The 16,948-nt window shown below is 38.8% G+C and overlaps 1 protein-coding gene across 1 annotated transcript in view; it reads left to right on the top strand.

The window, feature by feature from the left end:
• The window catches only part of DPY19L1 (dpy-19-like 1 (C. elegans)), a 117,932-nt gene that overhangs the window by 33,396 nt on the left and 67,588 nt on the right, over positions 1-16,948 (top strand). Inside the window, exons 5-6 of the mRNA XM_011973072.1 lie at positions 1,033-1,153; positions 1,920-2,013. Coding sequence (XP_011828462.1) covers positions 1,033-1,153; positions 1,920-2,013 — 215 coding nt within the window. The remainder of the gene's footprint in view (positions 1-1,032; positions 1,154-1,919; positions 2,014-16,948) is intronic.

Genomic DNA, 16,948 nt, shown 5'->3' on the forward strand with positions numbered 1-16,948 from the left:
CTTCTTTATATGCAAAATTATTATACATACATGCTTGCATGTGTTTCTGGATTTTGTGCTCAGTATTGCCTTAGGTTGAGGTTGTGGGAAGTGGACTTTGAGATGGAGATTTACATGCAGGAAGTAGTTGAGGGAGTGTCCTTAGGGTCAACAGCTGAAGGGGGATGAATGAGGCAGGAGGAAGAGGAGAGCTTTGATGCAGTCACTGTGAAAGCCTCATCCAGTCCCTGGGCAGCTCTGGATCTGGGATGACCTTACAGAGTTGTCCTACCTTGAGAGAAGGGCCCCTGACCTTGATATCTTTCCCTATTGACTAGTCAGTCATTGGATGCAGATTGCCCTTGGGTAGAGGTTGTCACCTTGAGTGAATTTACTTTCTTCAGCCACAGGCAGTTCCCTGGAAGGGATGCAGCTTTCAGCTCTCACTTACCAGTCTTCCAACCAGCTGGAGGAATGAGTGCCTCACCCCAGAAGAGGGAATCTGGGGTGGCTTACCACCACCTATACCATGGCTACATTGATCTGTCTAGACATTCTTGTGCCAGTGTCACACTATTTTAATTATTGAAAGTGGTAAGACTTAATATCTGTTAAAACATTCCCTTTAGTTTTCTCGATACATTTTAGACACTAGGAATTTTGAATAGAATTATTTTATGTTTATGAATTAATTTGAGGGAGAATTCATATTATTCAATTCAGTCTATTCCAGTAGACCCAGTATCTTTTACTTGTGCAAATCCTCTTTTGTGTCTCTTAGTAGAGTTGTATAGTTTTTGAAAATCATAAATTTGGCGCTTTTTTTGGCCCATACTTTGTCCTTAACCATGGATGAACAATTGAAAACTGACCAGTGAAGAATCTGCCTAGGAGATTCTGAGCCTCATTTTACTACATTTAAAGGGAGCCAAGTGGATGGTATAGAAAGGGAAAATATGATAATTGTCAGAATATCTCAAAAGTATTCTAGTAATGAAAATTGTTTAGTATATTTTCTTAAGATGCCTCCTTTTTTTTTTTTTTAAAAAAAAGGTAATTTTGGCCAGCTGGTACCGGATTTATACCAAAATAATGGACTTGATTGGTATTCAGACCAAGATATGTTGGACGGTTACCAGAGGAGAAGGACTCAGTCCTATTGAAAGCTGTGAAGGTAAGTTTCTTTCTGTGATATTGTCCAGTTATCTGTTGTAACATAATAAACTTATCCAGCATAATAAGCTTACACTGTAAACTTAGTGGTGTAAACAACACCCATTTTATTATGCATATGGATTCTGCAGGTCCAGAATTTGGGTAGGCTTTAGCAGGGCTGGTTTATCTCCATGATTTCAGGGACCTCTGCTAGTAAGACGCAAATGTCTGGGAAGACTGGAATTAACTTGAGAGGCTGCATTGCTCACATTTTGACTCCTGGGCGTGGAGGACTGTGAGGCTGAGCTCAGCTGGAATTGTCAGCTGGGACACCTACCTGTGGCCTTTCTGGGTGACTTGGGCTTTTTGATAGCAAAGTACCTCAGAGTTGTAGTAAGGCTTTTCCTATGGCAGCTGAAGGCTCCAAGCTGGACACTGCTTGGCCTCTTATGACCTAGCCTCAGAAGTCACACAGTGTTGTTCTGCCATACTCCATTGAAAGAGTCACAAGACCAATGAAACTCAAAAATGGGGGCTATAGACCCCATACCTCCTGAGGAGGCATATCTGTGAATTTGCAGCCCTGTTTTAAAATCACCATTGCTCATTACCCTGATCGCATTTATGTTCTGCAGTAGTGTTATGTTTTCATGTGGGAACCAAGGCAACTATTTAATATATCTGGCCACCATTTTCAAAATGAACACAATTTAATATAAATTGCTAGACACATAAGGTAATTTGGGTTAATGTGGTTAGAACGTATGTTTTGTTTATTTTTAAAGGATTGGGAGATCCTGCTTGCTTTTATGTTGCTGTAATTTTTATTTTAAATGGACTAATGATGGCATTATTCTTCATATATGGCACATATTTAAGGTAAGATAATATTTTACTATGTGTTTATAAGATATACTAAAATAAAATAGTTGATTACTTAATAGTTAATCACTGATTAATTTATAGTTCAGTTTTATGAAAATATCCTAAAATATCTTATTATCATAAAATCATTCATTATTTGCATGATTTCACCACTGCCATGGCCCATCACACTTAAGATAGTTTTAGAGGTGTAAATAGAGTTGGGAATACTTGATAAATTTAATTATTTTTTTTTTTGAGACAGGGTCTCTGTCACCCAGGCTGGAGTGCAGTAGTGTGATCTGTGCTCACTACAACCTCTGCCTTCTGGGTTCAAGCGATCCTCCCACTTCAGCCTCCTGAGTAGCTGGGACTGTAGGTGCACACCACCAAACTCTGCTAATTTTTTGTATTTTTTGTAGAGACAGGGTTTCACTATGTTGCCCAGACTAGTCTCAACTTCCTGAGTTTGAGTGATCTGCACATCTCAGCCTCCCAAAGTACTGAGATTACAGGCATGAGCCACAGTGCCTAAATTTTAAATATTCATAGGCATTTGGGTATAAACAATATATATTCCATATATGGTTATAGAACCATTTGCTGTATGTATGTGTATATGTGTGTGTGCTGAGATGTGTGAAGTCTGACTTCTTACTATAGTTTTGGTGTAAAAAAAAGTCTGTAGACTACTGCTTAAGGTAGCATGAGGGAGCAGCGTTTACCTTAGAGCATTTGGGTCTTTCCAGATGGCTGACTCCGTTCTTCTTCCAATGTCAATGGCTGTAGATTGTTTCAGCTCCTTCCAGTATACATTATTTGCATAATATATAAGGGAAAAGACCACTCATTATCAAATGATATTAATAGCTCTTTACTAACGTTAAAATAGAAGTATTTTCTATGTAATATTTAGAAGTATCTTCTGTAGAGTATTTAATATCTGACTTGATTTAGTTTGTAGTTGAGCAGCATTCCCAAAACTAAAAGACTACTTTTTTAAGGCTTTTTATGTTTACTTTTCTTCTTTCTTATTTTTTTGCCAATTTATTATACTGTATATGTTTGAAGTATTTTACCTTGAGATTATCTTTAGAATTTTCTTCCTTGCTGCTTATTGATTCTTTGTAGTACAGAGTTACAAGAATTGTATGTGATTTTCAATTCGGGATAATGAGTTTGAATTTGCTATTATCCCATTATCTCCTTTCCTTTGGAAGTGTGGCATTTTCAGTTTAGTACCTCAAAGATCTGTTGAGTTTCTAGCCCACCGTTTGAGTATCTAGCAGCTACTTGATAAGCATTTGTCAAACGAGGAAGCTGTTAGAAGATCAATGTAAAATATATTTGCATGTAGATTTAAGATACTTTGATGTTAATATTTCTGACTTAGGTCTAAGAAAATTATTGTTTAATTGGGGAGACAAAAATAAAAATGCATAATTAAAAGATGATGTGAAAGATTTTGTTTTTGAAACAAGACACAGGGAAGTAAGTTAAACCAAAAGACTATGGTAATGAGAAAAGGGGGCTGACTTGAGGGAAAGTGGGCCTGTGTGCTTGCATCGTAATGAGCCAGAGGGAGAGAAACTTGGTGGTGTCTATTCATTTTGCTAAGTACTGCCCATCTGTCTATGGGTAGCTTTATTACATTTGGGAGACTAGATTTTAAATAAGAGAAGTTAGAATATGAAACATGGCATGTTTGCTAAACTGCTAATCTTCACTTATGCTACCTTTTTTTTAAAAAAAAATATGGGGTCTTGCTATATTGTTGCCCAGGCTAGAGTCCAGTGACTATTCACAGATGTGGTCACAGTGCACTAGGGCATCAAACCACTGGCTTCAAGCAATCCTCCTGCTTCAGCCTCCCAAGTAGCTGGAACTACAAATGTGTGCCACCTTGCCTGGCTACTTTTTTAATTGAAAGAAGAACTCGTAAACAATTGTTAAAGCATTCATATTTTCTTGTGATGCTTGTTATAACTGTTTTTTCAAAGGCAGAAGGCACAACATCTACTGAAGAGAATAGAAGTTTCTGGTTTCGGTTGAGGGGTTTTTGGTGGTTTTGGCCCTGACCTGACCTTTCTCAGTCTTTAACCCCTGTGCTGCCTGGTAGGCAGTTTTCTGTCTATGTAAGAGATGCATATTCAGTTGTTCAGTCAACACATACAGTTCATACCAAGTAGATTCTTAAGGCTGTTTGGGCTCTGAGAACATGGGAGTGTGACAGGGTGTGTGTGAATGGAAGATAGACAGGAAGGAAGGATAGAGTGCTTAGAACTCCAGAGGCAGAAGGAATTTGTTCTGCATGGAGGGGCTACTTCAGTGTGACCTTGTAGAGTCAGAGGTATTTGGATAGGTGGAAATAAACCATGAACATAAAAGCATACCAGGGAGAGGCAAAGGCCAAAATCTAGTGTGTGGAAAGCAGGTAATAAGCAGATCAGTTTTGCTGGGATGCATGTTCTTCAGGGAGTGTTGTGGAGGATTCAGATGAGAACAGTGGTTGTGCTGGATGATGAAAGGCCTGGGTAACTGACTGGGTTGAAACCTATTCCAAAGCAAGTGAAATAAATACAAAAATTGACCAATATGAAAACAGGATTCAAGCTGAAGTATGATCTCATGGAACGCTTGACTTTCCCCAGTCCTCAAAGTCAAGCAGTGACTACTTCAGCACGGCGTTTGTCAAATTGCAGGGCATCACTTATTAGAGAGTTTTACAATTGATTCAGTGGGTTGAGCCCATTTCATTTTAGATGAAAAAAAAAAAAACTACAAAGAGATAATATCTGTCACACTAATAAGGATAGATACTATTTAGAGAAACTTCCATTTGCTATATATATATATACACACAGATGCACACACACACATGTGTGTGTGTGCTAAGTTGTGTAAAGTCTTCTTACTGTACTTTTGGTGTAAAAAAGTCTGTAGACTACTGCTTATGGTGGCATGAGGGAGCAGCTTTTACCTTAGAGCATTTGCGTCTTTCCAGATGACTGACTCCAGTTCTTCTTCCAATGTCAATGGCTGTAGATTGTTTCTGCTCCTTCCAGTATATATTATTTGCATAATATATAAGGGAAAAGACCACTCATTATCAAATGATATTAATAGCTCTTTACTAACGTTAAAATAGAAGTATTTTCTATGTAATATTTAGAAGTATCTTCTGTAGAGTATTTAATATCTGACTTGATTTAGTTTGTAGTTGAGCAGCATTCCCAAAACTAAAAGACTACTTTTTTAAGGCTTTTTATGTTTACTTTTCTTCTTTCTTATTTTTTTGCCAATTTATTATACTGTATATGTTTGAAGTATTTTACCTTGAGATTATCTTTAGAATTTTCTTCCTTGCTGCTTATTGATTCTTTGTAGTACAGAATTACAAGAATTGTATGTGATTTTCAATTCGGGATAATGAGTTTGAATTTGCTATTATCCCATTATCTCCTTTCCTTTGGAAGTGTGGCATTTTCAGTTTAGTACCTCAAAGATCTGTTGAGTTTCTAGCCCACCGTTTGAGTATCTAGCAGCTACTTGATAAGCATTTGTCAAACGAGGAAGCTGTTAGAAGATCAATGTAAAATATATTTGCATGTAGATTTAAGATACTTTGATGTTAATATTTCTGACTTAGGTCTAAGAAAATTATTGTTTAATTGGGGAGACAAAAATAAAAATGCATAATTAAAAGATGATGTGAAAGATTTTGTTTTTGAAACAAGACACAGGGAAGTAAGTTAAACCAAAAGACTATGGTAATGAGAAAAGGGGGCTGACTTGAGGGAAAGTGGGCCTGTGTGCTTGCATCGTAATGAGCCAGAGGGAGAGAAACTTGGTGGTGTCTATTCATTTTGCTAAGTACTGCCCATCTGTCTATGGGTAGCTTTATTACATTTGGGAGACTAGATTTTAAATAAGAGAAGTTAGAATATGAAACATGGCATGTTTGCTAAACTGCTAATCTTCACTTATGCTACCTTTTTTTTAAAAAAAAATATGGGGTCTTGCTATATTGTTGCCCAGGCTAGAGTCCAGTGACTATTCACAGATGTGGTCACAGTGCACTAGGGCATCAAACCACTGGCTTCAAGCAATCCTCCTGCTTCAGCCTCCCAAGTAGCTGGAACTACAAATGTGTGCCACCTTGCCTGGCTACTTTTTTAATTGAAAGAAGAACTCGTAAACAATTGTTAAAGCATTCATATTTTCTTGTGATGCTTGTTATAACTGTTTTTTCAAAGGCAGAAGGCACAACATCTACTGAAGAGAATAGAAGTTTCTGGTTTCGGTTGAGGGGTTTTTGGTGGTTTTGGCCCTGACCTGACCTTTCTCAGTCTTTAACCCCTGTGCTGCCTGGTAGGCAGTTTTCTGTCTATGTAAGAGATGCATATTCAGTTGTTCAGTCAACACATACAGTTCATACCAAGTAGATTCTTAAGGCTGTTTGGGCTCTGAGAACATGGGAGTGTGACAGGGTGTGTGTGAATGGAAGATAGACAGGAAGGAAGGATAGAGTGCTTAGAACTCCAGAGGCAGAAGGAATTTGTTCTGCATGGAGGGGCTACTTCAGTGTGACCTTGTAGAGTCAGAGGTATTTGGATAGGTGGAAATAAACCATGAACATAAAAGCATACCAGGGAGAGGCAAAGGCCAAAATCTAGTGTGTGGAAAGCAGGTAATAAGCAGATCAGTTTTGCTGGGATGCATGTTCTTCAGGGAGTGTTGTGGAGGATTCAGATGAGAACAGTGGTTGTGCTGGATGATGAAAGGCCTGGGTAACTGACTGGGTTGAAACCTATTCCAAAGCAAGTGAAATAAATACAAAAATTGACCAATATGAAAACAGGATTCAAGCTGAAGTGTGATCTCATGGAACGCTTGACTTTCCCCAGTCCTCAAAGTCAAGCAGTGACTACTTCAGCACGGCGTTTGTCAAATTGCAGGGCATCACTTATTAGAGAGTTTTACAATTGATTCAGTGGGTTGAGCCCATTTCATTTTAGATGAAAAAAAAAAAAAACTACAAAGTAGATAATATCTGTCACACTAATAAGGATAGATACTATTTAGAGAAACTTCCATTTGCTATATATATATATACACACAGATGCACACACACACATGTGTGTGTGTGCTAAGTTGTGTAAAGTCTTCTTACTGTACTTTTGGTGTAAAAAAGTCTGTAGACTACTGCTTATGGTGGCATGAGGGAGCAGCTTTTACCTTAGAGCATTTGCGTCTTTCTAGATGACTGTCTCTGGTTCTTCTTCCAATGTCAATGGCTGTCACTTGTTTCAGCTCCACCCACTTGACTGCTTTGTGCTTTAGCTGGCCCCTTCTGTGTTACCCAACTCTTGGATCCCATGGTGGTCTGTACTAGCAGCACATGTTTTTATTTTTCCAGATTTCCTTTTGCTGTTTGTGGGCTTTTTCTTAACCCGGAACCATCTCTTTAGCTCTATTCAAAGGCATCCTAAACTGAAGGTTCTTGCCACAGTTGATCCTGAGGTATATTATTTTGAATAGAGACTCTTATCACTTCTTTTCTGTCAGTGTTTTTCATTGCATTTTTGTATGTTTTTTGATCTGAAGTACATTTAGAGGTTTCAGATTACTAGTTAGTTCTTAATGTTTTCTTTCTTGATGGTTAGTCACCCTTGTAATTTTATGAGAGGGATAAAGCTGCAGACTTCTTAAAATATGGGTTAAAAATAAAAAGGAAGATATCTAAAGTTGTTTTTAGGATTAAAAAAATAAATTGTATTATATACTGAGAAATAAAAGTTGAGATTTGTCTAGCAGGTTAGAAATTTGCAGGCAGATTGACTGTGACATTTTAAATTCAGAAGTATATTTGTTTTGAAATAATATACATATAAGTGTTTAGAAGCCAGGTAAGCCAGTCCATTTCACCAGAAATGGAAGAAGGAAAAATAGAAAACAGCCAAATGGTGAATGGAGCCAGACTGCCAAGTTCTAACTTGAGGAGATGAAGTGAGATCTGTTTTGCAAACACAGCCTACTCATGGTATAATTCTTTTTCTGGAATTCTCAGTATTTTAGGTTTTTTTTTTAAAATACTCATTGTTAATTATTTTTTGAAGCTGTATTGATTTATACTTACCGTTATTTATTTCATAAGATACCCTGATATTTCTTAGCCACAGACTAACAGTTTCTGAAGGCCAGTTTCTTAAAACCCAGTGTGTGGAAATCTCTGTTCTGCCAGTAAGAAGAAGCATTGGTTGTTGGGCAGTTAGAACTTTCCCCATAGTTTCTTCTGGAGGAAATTTATATATGCTTAAGGTTCCCTTATTTATAAATAGAAAAAACTTTTGTTGTTGGACTCTAAGGCAGATATCAAGCAGGTGATACTAAAGCTTTTATTCTTTGCCCTTTAGTGTGATTTTAGTAATATTTTGGAGTTCGGGGTTAGTTCGGTTATGGTGCATTGTTGAGGAAGAATAGATTGGATAGTATATTAAGCTGTTAAATATGTGTATATGTTTAACAGTTCTCTGGAAAAATGCATATGTATATAAAGTTTATTATAAATTTTACTGCTATGTAAGGATGAGTGCAAACAATAACAGAGTTTCTAAGGAGGAGTTTTTTTTCTTTCTCTTTGGAAAAGGGTGCCAGAAATACTCTGACTAGCTGAAATAAAAGAGGGAGTACAATACTGGGATACAGAGGCCTGGTGGAATCAGAGGATCATTGAAAAAAGTGCCTTTGTTTAAGGCTTATTCCTTTGTGGGTGTTAGATTTATTCCTACTGGCTGCCAGTTCTTCTTTGCCCGTCGCTGTCCTTCAGGCTTGCTTTCTTGCTTCCTTCCCATCCACCTCAGAATGTGTTTATCCCTTACCTTCTCTCTCACATGACAAAATTAAGACAAACCTTTTTCTTTTTCTTTTCTTTTTTTTTTTTTTTTTTTTGAGACAAAGTCTCACTCTGTTGCCCAGGCTGGAGTGCGATGGTGCAATCTCGGCCCACTGAATTTTCCGCCTCCTGGGTTCAAGCAGTTCTCTTGTCTGAGCCTCCTGAGTATCTGGGATTACAGGGGTGCACCGTCACAGCCAGCTAATTTTCGTATTTTTTTTTTTTAGTGGAGACGGGGTTTTACCATTTTGGTCAGGCTGGTCTCAAACTCCTGACCTCAGATGATCCACCCACCTCGGCCTCCCAAAATGCTGGGATTACAGGCGTGAGCCACCACGCCCAGCCAACAAAACTTTTTAATTGGACTTTCCTTGGGTCCCCTTGCTATCCCCATCTAGTCTCCCACCCCTTCCTCCTCTCCCCAGCAGTGAGGCCCTGGTCCCATTCACTTCTCCCACTACCCGCTTGTGCAGCTGCTTACTTAGCAGCCCTGCCTTTGATTGCTTGATTTGTTTTGAATCTCAGGATGGTGAAATGATACATGAAACCACCCAGGGTTTTCACAGACCAGGGCTATGGCTGGCCAGAAAGGACTCTGGTGCTGTCTTTTTGAGCTTCATTTTCTTTGTAGCATTCTTCCCTGATTACTGCTGCCTCTGTCTTCAGAGTTCCTACTACTCTCCTTAAAACTGGAGCTGAAGGATAGACAGAAATTCCTTTGCCTAAGATAAGTGAAATATGGTCGAATTATAAAAGTACTTAAGTTGATTTTTAGATCATATGTTAGAATCTTTGAGTTCTTTTCCGTTCAGTATCCTATGCGAGGTTGCCCCCAGAATACCCCATTAGGTTTTTAGACTCTTCAGCCTGTGATTCCTTTCTAGATCAAGCGCCATCTGAGGAGGTCTTCTGGAGAAAACAGTGGGCAGTGAGTGTGGCTGATGAGTCATCCTGGGGCAGACAGAACAGTGCCCCTGTGGAGTGTCTCATTGTTGACTGATAGCTGCCCAGTCACTGCTGCCTACTTGGACCTTTGTTTATTGTACCCCATGCAATACTTTCACTGAAACTTTACTTTTAAATTATTCCTTCAGTTTGTATTGAGGATCTTATAAGAAACAGTTGTGTGAAATTTCTTACTTTATTTTATGCATTGCTATCATATGAGTGTATTATCTATGACCCAGTAAATAAATAACCAGTAAAAAAATACTTTTTTATGTGTAAAATGTTATGACTATGGAATCGTGTAAAATCTTTATATACATTTTTAAAGATGAGTAAAATGAACACTTATGTACCCATGACACAGATTAAAAAAATAAATAAATTATCAGAGCTTTCATACTCTTAGCATTCCTTCTTAATGCATTCTCTTTCCTTCCCTCAACCCTCAGAGGAAATGGCATCCTAACTTTTGGACCAATGTTTTCCTTGTTTTTCTTTATGATTGTGCCACTCATGTGCATATCCTTAAATAAGGTGTATTTAGTTTTGAAAACCTGAGTATCAAGCACAAACCTAGCTGCTTAAAGGAGAGAACACTATTGCCATTGTTAGATGAAAGTTCCCAGAAGAAGAGAGTTTCTGAGTCATGGTCTTTAGGTTCCCTGAGGGAACTTTCTGAGGCCCTCAGGAGCTCAGCTGAGCTATGAGAGGGAGCTGAGCTGTCAGGTATGGGAGTGGCTGGTTAAAGGGACAGGCCAAAAGTGAGAGTTAAGCCTTTAATCATTTACTGTAATGGTGTAAGTAGGATGTGAGGACCAGGATATCTCACCCTCATCAAAAGGGAGCAAAAGGCTCCTGCAGTTTATGGTTCTTGAGGTGGTGGGGCAAAGGAGAAGGGCTCAGAGCCAAAGAGAGCAGAGTCTGAGTCAGAGTGGGGAACAGCCACTTTAAGGAGCCCCTCTCCACCAGGCCTCAGCAGAGAATGGGACCAGGAAATAAAGGTGCGTGGGCTAGGAAGGCAAATATAAGAAGAGGTTTATCTCTCAGAAGTGGCTGAGTCGTTGACTGCAACTCCCCTGAGAGAATACAGTACAGTGGCTCTGCACCAAGCCTGGTGTGTGAAGGGCATCTTTTCCCTGTGATACCTGCCAGGCAAAGCCTTGCATATGACCAGGCCTGAGAAATCCCATATACATTTTCAACCAGGAGCGTGATTCCTCAGGACATCAGTAGGCAAGGTCATGAGCTAGTCCTGGGATAAATGTGGGACTCAGTCGGTAGGGACATCTGGCAGAAATGTAGTGGCCAGGTACTGAATATCCAGCAGAAATATCATGAGGGGAAGAGCTGTTCCCTCTTTCTAAATTCCCCACTGTTTACCCTGGCTCTGGCGCATATCAAAGCAGAACAACTTCTGTGAGTGACATAAGTGTCTTTAACTGATGCCAGCAGTAAAGCATGTGGAGCCAAGATAAAATACAGATGAGAATCTGGTCCAGGCTCACACAAATAAAATGTGGAGATTTTGGGCATGAGTCAGTACTTGGTTCTGGATTGGCCACCTTCCATGGTTTGTGTACATCTGTCCTCTTGGCATTTTCCTTTGCCATCCCATTGGGATTTCCTTGACTACTCTCCCTTGTTGGATCTCCTGTGCCCTTGTCCTGTTTGTTCCTCTTTCTTGGTTTATTTTCTCACTTTGGTAGACCTCATCTTCTAGTAAGTAGGTCTTGAGAGTAGATAGCTGGGAAGTAAACATTTAGGAAAGTTTGCATATTTGAAAATGTCTTTATTTGCTTCCATATTTGGTTCACTGCATGGCCAAATATTGAACTCTAGACTTGAAAACATTGTTGGTTGCTGGCTGGGCGCGGTGGCTCACACCTGTAATCCCAGCACTTTTGGAGGCTGAGGTGAGCGGATCACGAGGTCAGGAAATCGAGACCATCTTGGCTAACACGGTGAAACACCGTCTCTACTAAAAAATACAAAAAAATTAGCAGAGCATGGTGGTGGGCGCCTGTAGTCCCAGCTACTTGGGAGACTGAGGCAGGAGAATGGCGTGAACCCGGGAGGCGGAGCTTGCAGTAAGCCGAGATTGCACCACTGCACTCCAGCCTGGACAACAGAGTGAGACTCTGTCTCAAGAAGAAGAAAAAAAAAGAATGTTGATTGCTGCAGACAGTGCTATTCAGATGTTCCTAAGTTATTCAGATTTCTAAACCTTTGTATGTGACCTGTGCTTCCCCTTCCTCTCTCTGGAAGATTGTGGAATATCTTCTTTGTCTCTATGGTTCTGAAATTTCAGAGCATTATGTCTCAGTGTAGATCTGCTTTCTTGTGTTCTCTTGGACACTTGATGGGTTGTTTTAGTCATGTTTTGATTTCTGGGAATTTTCTTGAATTATTTCTTTACTTACTTTATTCCCTTTGTTTTCTGATTCAGAACTTTTATTGTTTGGATGTTCATAGTTCCCGTCCTCTAATTTTCTTCCCCCCAACCCATTTTTAATTTATTTGGCTTTATTCTATATTCTAGAACATTTTATCAGCCTTATTTTTTCCTACCTTCTGCTGAGTTTCTATTTTTCATTATCATGCTTTTAGTTTCCAAGAAGTTTTGTTTGTTCTATAAACATTCCTTTTTAAAAAATAGTATTTTATTTTTGTTTCATGGATTCAATAAATTTTCCCTCTGAGGGTATTAATGATGTTTTTACCCTCCCGGAATAACCTTGGCATCTTCTAGCTTGTGTGTGTGTGTGTGTGTGTTTCAGCCATAGTCTCACTCTGTTACCAGGCAGGAGTGCAATGGCATGATCTTGGCTCACTGCAACCTCCGCTTCTGGGTTCAAGCAATTTTCTCTTGCCTCAGCCTCCCAAGTAGCTGGGACTACTGGCATGTGCCACCACACCTAGCCAATTTTTGTATTTTTTAGTTGAGAGGGGCTTTCACCATGTTGGCCAGGATTGTCTTGATCTCTTGACCTGGTGATCTGCCTGCCTCAGCCTCCCAAAGTGCCGGGATTCAGGCGTGAGCCACCGCGCCTGGCCTCACTTGTTTTTTTAAACATCTTCTTTACCTTCCATGTTAGGTGCTTTCCTTAGATGTCTGGCAAACTTAGGCTGTCATGGTTAAGGCTAGAAGACCAAAAAAAGCTGTATAGAAGCTCTAAATTGTGGGTGGAATCTGTTAAGGTTGAGTTTTTATATAGTTTGAATAAATGATGTGAGCAGAACTCAGAGTGACTGCCAGTTCTTTGGTTTGCCTTTAGATGTAAAAGAAAATATAAAGTAACAGATGTCTTTTAGGGTTGTAAAAGGGAGGTGCGGTGTTTTATTAGGTTAACTAAAATGGAAGAGTATAGAAGATTTTTAAAGAAGTGATTGAGTAGAGGGGAGAACACCTAAATGAGTTTAAGAGACTCTCTTCTGTGTGAGAATGGAATAAGGTAGTGTTTGCAAAGGACCCAGAGGAATGCTTGCCTTCCAAAATATTTTTTGGTTGAATACATGAATTGATAATTAATAAAATATTGAAAGAAAAACTTAGCTTATGGTTACCATGTGTGAAAGGCACAATAGAAATATATTATCTATCATATAAGCTTTACTAGCATTTACCGATTTAGCAAGTGTTTTTCCAGTGGACTCATTCTGAAGCTTTCCTTCTGCAGATTCCAATCTTCACTGAAGACTGTTTTTGATTGGAGAAATTCAGTACATGTATAACGCTTATGTGCGAGGCTCTAGTCTAAACTCTTTGCAGTCAGAAATTCATTTAATCCATATGGTTACTCCATGAGATAGGTAAACCACTTTATAGATGAGGAAACTGAGACACAAGGATATTAAATAACTTTGACGAGGTCATTGGCAGAGTAGGGATTTTGAGTACCAACAGTGCCTCCAAAATGTGTGCTCTACTGTCTTTGAGAATACATTTTAAGTGTTCTTTCCACAGCAATTAAATTGTCTGCAGCTTTAGTTAATTTTTGTTTAAAGATTCTGCATAATGAAGAAAAAAGTGTTTATTCCATTTCCAGAGTGAGTGGTATTTATATTTCATAAAAAGTTTTACTTAAAATGTTTTAAAGATACATGACACTAAGAAGGATCTAGACTTTCTGTTCTCTTTTCTGTTCGCATGTTCCAGAATATTACTGTTCCGTAATAGTTCATTTCTGAAGGATTCTGAGGTCCCAGGATTTTTCTGTTCTTCAGCTGATATTTCTGTACGCATTGTTTTGGTTTGATAGGTGGAAGTTTACTCTTTCTAGTGTTGTCATTTTTCGGGATCCTATTTTGCTCCATTTGTGGCTGTCGTACATGTAATTTTATACATGTAATTTTATTCTAATAGTTTCCTCAGTTAATTTTACTTAGAATCATTTATTGAACTAACTACACATTGGAGGGAAAGGTAACATACTCCGTGTTGGGGGGCAGATTCTTAAATGTCTGCTTTTGCGATTACACATTTCCCCAACTCCTCATCCTCTAGGTAAGATGACTGTAACTCCATACCTTCACATGGTCTGGTAGTTTGTAGTTGATAATTTCAGTATGGAAAGTTTCTCTTTTTTTTGGAAGATTTTTCTTTAATGGTTTTCAAGCCAAGGTTAAAATATACTGTATTATTTCTTTTGGTGGTGACTACGAACATCTATTTTAATGTTATCTGGAACATTTTTATGATTTGTTCCTTATAAGTATTTTTTGGCAAGTATCAAGAGGTCTCCAAATAAGTTAATTGAACAACTTTCTTTCTATTAATGTGTCCTACAATGGGTATGTTACTTATTAGTATGTTTTTAAACTGAATTTTCACTGCTTTGTATATACATACATATCTTTGGGCATTATTCAACTTTTTCTAATCAAGTACATCAGTGGTCCCTTGCCCCATCTGTCTACCCGACCCCATCAATCCCTTTGTCTAGGGGAAGCCGCTTTCAGATCTTTGAAACCTCAGCAATTCTAATACGTAAAACCATGGTCCACAGTTACATTATTATGACTGTAAAAATATTGCTTACTGCTGAATTAAGTAGTATAAATAATTGTTTATTTGGTAACTTAAAATTTTTCCTGTGGTGAATTATTACTAATATTTTGTTTTCCTTGGTGTTCTGTATGCTGATTAATTCCTCTCCAGATCTACAATGAACTGTAAAGACTTATTTTATACTTTGTCAAATGTATAAAATCCATTATTTCATTTCTCCCACTCCTATCCCCTGGGGCCTCCCTCCTGGAGCTTCTGTCTCTGGTTCCATCCTAGACCCATCCTTCCCTGGGCTTCCGTGTAGCAATTCCCTGGGAGTTTTGTTTGCCACCATCCTGAGAATTCCCCTTTCCTCTCTTGCGTTGGATTCATTGTGTTTTGGACCCCAAGTTGGTCTCTTTCTGGTCTGTTTCATCCTTTTGAGGATCATATCCTCAGGTAATTTCCAAGAGAGTCACAGAGATAATTTTAAAATACATTTGTTTGACATGTTTGAATATTTCCTTTTTTATTTTTATACTTAATTACTGGCTTGCCTGGTTGTTGATTTTAATTTTTCCTCAGACTTTTAAAGGCTTTTTTCGACTGTCTTCTAAGATGGTGTGTAGCTTTTCAAAAGTCTGTTGCTATTCTACTGTTAGTTCCTTTTGTGTGTGGCTAGTTTTTTTTCCTCTGGCAGCTTTTGGGTTCATCTTTCTCTCTTTAGTCCCCTAAAAGGTCATGATGTGGCAGATATTATTTCATCCTTCTCATCGCATACTTTGTGTGCTCTGTCTATCTGGGCACTTTCTTCACGTTGGAGGACAACTTTTTTTAGTATTATTTCCATAATGACTTTCTTATCTCCATTTTTTTCCCCTGTTTTCTTGAAAGTTATTGACTGGATATTGGACTTCTTGAAGTCGAATTTTCTCAGGGTTTTTCTCCCTTATTTTATTTTTACATTTTATTGTCATTTCTGTTAGATTTCCAACTTCAAGAATCTTGAGTTTGAAAATTTCTCTAATTGTTGCATTGTCTTTGTTACTTCTTGGTCCCCCTTCAATTTGTATTAGTTTCTATTTTTCACATTGGAAGCTCCCATCCCCACAGCCTGGTGATTCCTAGCTTGACATTTGTATCTAAGAATGAGGAGCTGGTTGGAAGGTTGCAAAGTGGATGGGTCTTAACTGACTAGTGGCTTTTATTACAGCATGAGCAGAGTAGAAACTGCTTTGTTTGGGGAGACCCAGGCTCCTTTCATCTTGTTGCTTTTTCATTTGCCAGCCTCAGCTGCCTCTGCCTGTGGCCGGAGTCCAGGAGGCATATCTGATTCTTCACCTCAGTGCAGAAGTGACACCCAGTGCCAGTGACTCCTCCTCCCCCTCACCCCTGCTCATATGCAGACACTTATGCATGAGGGAGGGCTGAGCACACACTCACTGAGGCAGGGTCAGTGTTCCCTTTTCCTCACTTCCATCCCCTCTCTGGCAATGAGGTCGCTTTTTGAAGAGAAAAATGATCTTTTTCATGAACTTCTCTACATTTAATGAGGGCTGCCCAGAGTCCCTGGGTCCCCTCTGATCTGTTCCTGATCTCCTCCCCCTTTTTTGAATATTTACCCTTGTCTCTATCCAGTTCTCCATTGTTTCTGAATTTTTGTGAGAAAAGCCTGGACATCCTTTTGTAGACATAAGTAGTCAGCAGAAAATGCCTTTTCTTCCACATAAGGAACCAGCTAGTCAGAGGACAATACCTTCATCTTCCGATTTTCTGTTCTCTGTTATTGGAGGTTCAGAGTTTTTCTTTGATACCTGAGAAATTTTTTTAAGCTGCTTTTTTTCTAGATATGTTCCAGAAGCCCTGAAGGCCTGGAAGATTAGTCTGTATGTCAAAGCCCTTTTTAATTTTGCTTGATGTCCCCCTTTACATCTGAAGTGAGCAGTCATCATTAACACAGCTAATCTTCCTACCGTCTCTTCCCATAATCCAACCAACTTACCTATGAAGTGCTTAGTATTCTTAAGCTCTGTAGCAGAATGGAAGAGCGTTTTGTATTAATTTTCCACTCTTCCACTGCCCTCCACCTGTTTTAAGGAAAAGTTGAATTTCTTAAATTT

Source organism: Mandrillus leucophaeus, unplaced genomic scaffold (assembly GCF_000951045.1).
Source record: "Mandrillus leucophaeus isolate KB7577 unplaced genomic scaffold, Mleu.le_1.0 Scaffold100, whole genome shotgun sequence".
Taxonomy (NCBI): Eukaryota; Metazoa; Chordata; class Mammalia; order Primates; family Cercopithecidae; genus Mandrillus; species Mandrillus leucophaeus.